At 38.8% G+C, this 4,489-nt stretch overlaps 2 protein-coding genes across 2 annotated transcripts; both read right to left on the bottom strand.

Moving 5' to 3' along the window:
• Window positions 1–352: 352 nt before the first annotated feature.
• Window positions 353–1,285, bottom strand: LOC139208026 (olfactory receptor 6N2-like). Its single transcript, XM_070837566.1, has one exon. It carries the CDS (start codon window positions 1,274–1,276, stop codon window positions 353–355), a length of 924 nt encoding a protein of 307 aa, XP_070693667.1. The 5' UTR covers window positions 1,277–1,285.
• Window positions 1,286–3,128: 1,843 nt separating this feature from the next.
• Window positions 3,129–4,061, bottom strand: LOC139208589 (olfactory receptor 13C2-like). Its single transcript, XM_070838307.1, has one exon. The coding sequence runs from the start codon at window positions 4,050–4,052 to the stop codon at window positions 3,129–3,131; it is 924 nt and encodes a 307-aa protein (XP_070694408.1). The 5' UTR covers window positions 4,053–4,061.
• Window positions 4,062–4,489: the final 428 nt, after the last annotated feature.

The following is a 4,489-nucleotide window of genomic DNA, read 5'->3' as shown; positions in this document are numbered from 1 at the left end:
CTGTCAGATATAAAAGAAACTGGACTTCAGGCGACTCAAACACATTTTTAGTTACAAACACTGAGGACATGACCTTCGTGTCTCAGTGGAAGCTACGGCCCTGTGGTGGCTGGTTTTGTTTTTGTGTGTGAGAGAAATATTAAAACAATAAATACAGAGCAACACATTCAGAATGAAACTTGTGATTCCCCAAAATGCTAGAAATCAGGTATGATTATGTTGCTGCTGACATCACTGTTAACAATAGAAACAAATTCTAACATTAAACACCACCAGCTGAACAGAGGAGTCACTAGTCTTCAGTATTATTACAGAAGAAATGAGAAACTAATCAGTTATCAGTGTTGATACTTTAATTTTTGCCTAAACAGAACAACCTCTTGAGATGTTTATAAATTTCTTTCATTTTTAGTCCGTACATGATTGGATTAAAGAGAGGATTATACAAAACCACTTGTAAAGTCATTATTAGACGTACAGTCTTTGGAAAATCTGAGTCCAGTCCAGCTACAATGACATCATATGCACAAAAACAGGAGAAGTTGATCAGAACTATCAGGTGTGGTAAACAGGTCTGTGCAGCTTTTCTCCTGACTTCTCTGCAGCTTCGATAGGATATTATAAGAATCCTGGTGTATGTAAACAGTATGAAGAGGAGAGGGAGGAGTTCAACATTAAAAAGTGCGATCATAACTCGTATAACTTGTTCTTTTGTAACCACACAATAAAGTTTGTTAATTGCTGTGTTACAAAAAATTCCCGTGAGAGTGAATCTACAGAGCTTTTGATTAGCTTTCACGGCAACTGTCACTGCAACTTGAAAAGTGGGCAGAAACCAAGCTAAAACCAACAACTTACTGACTGTTGTGTTTCTCATGATAGTTGCATATTGCAGAGGTTTACAGATAGAAACATATCTGTCAAAGGCCATGGCTGCCAGCAGTAAGAACTCTGAACCGCCTAAAGAATAATACATAGCACATTGAAATAGACAGGCTGAATATGATATGATCTGTTTCTCAGATAAAAAGTCAATCAGAAGCTTTGGGTAGACAACAGTGCTGAACAGAACAGAGTTAACCAACAAAGCAGCAATAAAAATGTACATAGGCTCATGGAGGCTTTGGTGAATCCAGATTAGGTAAACAATAGTAGAATTACTGCAGATTATTAGAATATAAACTGTGAACATAATCAGAAAATAAACATATCTGTACTTGTCCATATCCACATAGCCATCAAGAGTTATGTGTGTTACATTTAATACATTGTCCATTATGGTTATCAAAAACCTTTGAACTGAATCAACCTGTAACCTTCGATGGAGAGTCTCCTTCATTCACAGTTACCTGACCATGAAACACACTCACAGTCTGTTCGTCTCCAGAATCCACAAAGTGCACTGGTTGAGTCTGTGCAGTGTTTTAAATCAGATTGGTTCACCCTCCATGGACCTCATTACCTTGACCAAGAACTACTAACATGTAAACAGCTTCATCAAACCCTGGAGGCCTGAAGTTGTGGGCAGGGTTATTCAGTGGTTGGGCCAACTTGAAGGTTTCAGGGATACAACGTTGGGAAAAGAAAAGTGAACAGTGTACAAATTGGTGATGTCATAGGGGTATCCATTTCTGTGTGTTTTAGCAGTCTGATCAATAAAAATCACCACATCTGGACCCTTGAAAGAGAGACAGCTAATGATCCTTTCAATGACCTGAGACAAGCACAGCACTGGTGGTGAAGGACCGACTCTGGTCCTGAGCTTGATGATGATCTTAGAGTGGACAATGCTGAACTACAGTCAGTAAGCAGTTATGTCACATGTTCCTCTGGTCCAGGTGGGCGATGGAAGTGTAGACGACCTGGGCTACAGTGTGCTCTGTTTCTGTTTGGCCTGTTCAAAAATTCTCTTGGGTCCAGTGATTCATGAAGACAAGAGGAGGTGAAGGCTTTGACTAACAGAGCAAAACCTTCATGACAGTAGAGGCAAGTCATCCTGGGTGGAAGTCAGTAAAGCAGAGAACTTGGCCAGGCATGTCATTAGGTCCAGGGGCCTTGTGTAAACTAAGCAAAATGATTTGAGCAAACCCTTCTTGCTTTGGGCTCAATTGTGTGAATTGTGTAGTATTTAAGGACAACCTTCTTCCTGAAGCTGCAGCTCTGTGAGCCAATAGGAGTTGAGCATGAGTAGTAGGGTCAAAGGTTCCTTTTCCGTCACCAAGGTTAGTGAGGTAGCTCACATTAGCTTCCAGTTTGATGCTGACAGCCTGCAGTATCTCGTTATGGCAATTATATTAATAAGCTAATAGGCTAGCAGTCGCAACCGTAAATGTATTTGAAACGACAAACCATTTAAACTGAATACAAAGATGTATTATAGCATCAATGAGGACATTATTGGTATTGTCAATCAATCAATCAATCTTTATTTATACAGCACCAATTCATAACAGCATCATCTCAAGACGCTTTACATGAAGAGCAGCTCAGACCAAACTCTTTAATTCAGAGAGAGATCCAACGACTCAGGAATTCAACATGAAGGATTCAAGAATCCCCACAGAGCAGCATCAGATGTTATATTGAGCAACAGTGGCAAGAAGAACTCCCCTTTAACGGGAAGAAACCTCGAACAGAACCAGAATTAGAGGTGTGTAAAGACGTGTCTGTGAGTCTCAGAGTGAATGAGTGGCATAAAAATAACAATAAAGAAAACATTTCTCTCTCCCAAAACAATCACATTTAAAGATGCTTCATGATCTTTACAAAGTTGTGTGTAACTGTCAGATATAAAAGAAACTACACTTCAGGTGACTCAAACACATTTTTAGTTACAAACACTGAGGACATGACCTTCGTGTCTCAGTGGAAGCTACGGCCCTGTGGTGGCTGGTTTTGTTTTTATGTGTGAGAGAAATATTAAAACAGTTAATATAGAGCAACAAATTCTGATTACTTAAAAGAATCAAAATGTTAGAAATCAGGCATGACAGTGTTGAAGCTGATGTTACTCTTTACAGTTTCTGTCAGAAACAAATTCTTACAAATTCAGCTGATCAGAGGAGTCACTAGTCTTCAGTATTATTACAGAAGAAATGAGAAACTAATCAGTTATCAGTGTTGATACTTTAATTTTTGTCTGAACAGAACAACCTCTTGAGATGTTTATAAATTTCTTTCATTTTTAGTCCGTACATGATTGGATTAAAGAGAGGGTGATACAAAACTACTTGTAAAGTCATTATTAGACGTACAGTCTTTGGAAAATCTGAGTCCAATTTAGTTGCAATGACATCATATCCACAAAAACAGGAGAAGTTGATCAGAACTATCAGGTGTGGTAAACAGGTCTGTGCAGCTTTTCTCCTGACTTCTCTGCAGCTCCGATACGATATTATAAGAATCCTGGTGTAAGTAAACAGGATGAAGAGCACAGGGAGGAGTTCAATATTAAAAAGTACGATCATAACTCGTACAAATTGTTCTTTTGTAACCACACAATAAAGTTTGTTAATTGCAGCGTTACAAAAAATTCCCGTGAGAGTGAATCTACAGAGCTTTTGATTAGCTTTCAGTGCAACTGTCACTGCAACTTGAAAAGAGGGGAGAAACCAAGCTAAAACCAACAACTTACTGACTGTTGTTTTTCTCATAATAGTTGCATATTGCAGAGGTTTACATATAGAAACATATCTGTCAAAGGCCATGGCTGCCAGCAGTAAGAACTCTGAACCGCCTAAAGAAAAATACATGAAACGTTGAAAGTGACAGGCTGACTGTGATATGATCTGTTTCTCAGATAAAAAGTCAATCAGAAGCTTTGGGTAGACAACAGTGCTGAACAGAACAGAGTTAACCAACAAAGCAGCAATAAAAATGTACATAGGCTCATGGAGGCTTTGGTGAATCCAGATTAGGTAAACAATAGTAGAATTACTGCAGATTATTAGAATATAAACTGTGAACATAATCAGAAAATAAACATATCTGTACTTGTCCATATCCACATAGCCATCAATAGTTATGTATGTTACATTTAATACATTGTCCATTATGGTTATCAAAAACCTTTGAACTGAATCAACCTGTAACCTACGATGGAGAGTCTCCTTCATTCACAGTTACCTGACCATGAAACACACTCACAGTCTGTTCGTCTCCAGAATCCACAAAGTGCACTGGTTGAGTCTGTGCAGTGTTTTAAATCAGATTGGTTCACCCTCCATGGACCTCATTACCTTGACCAAGAACTACTAACATGTAAACAGCTTCATCAAACCCTGGAGGCCTGAAGTTGTGGGCAGAGTTACTCAGTGGTTGGGCCAACTTGAAGGTTTCAGGGATACAACGTTGGGAAAAGAAAAGTGAACTCATCAATGAACTCCAGCAGCATCCTCCAAGTTGGAGTAAATTCTTGGTTCTGACTGATGATGCTGATACTGTAGCTATAATGGTACAGTGTCTGTGTAGGTGATGAAAAATTAGAGTT

Source organism: Pempheris klunzingeri, chromosome 10 (genome assembly GCF_042242105.1).
Source record: "Pempheris klunzingeri isolate RE-2024b chromosome 10, fPemKlu1.hap1, whole genome shotgun sequence".
Taxonomy (NCBI): domain Eukaryota; kingdom Metazoa; phylum Chordata; class Actinopteri; order Acropomatiformes; family Pempheridae; genus Pempheris; species Pempheris klunzingeri.
This window is presented reverse-complemented; position numbering and strand designations above follow the sequence as displayed.

Coding starts and splice junctions, on each gene's coding strand:
- LOC139208026 (XM_070837566.1), bottom strand. CDS start 1,276: ATGGACAATGTATTAAATGTAACACACATAACTCTTGATGGCTATGTG.
- LOC139208589 (XM_070838307.1), bottom strand. CDS start 4,052: ATGGACAATGTATTAAATGTAACATACATAACTATTGATGGCTATGTG.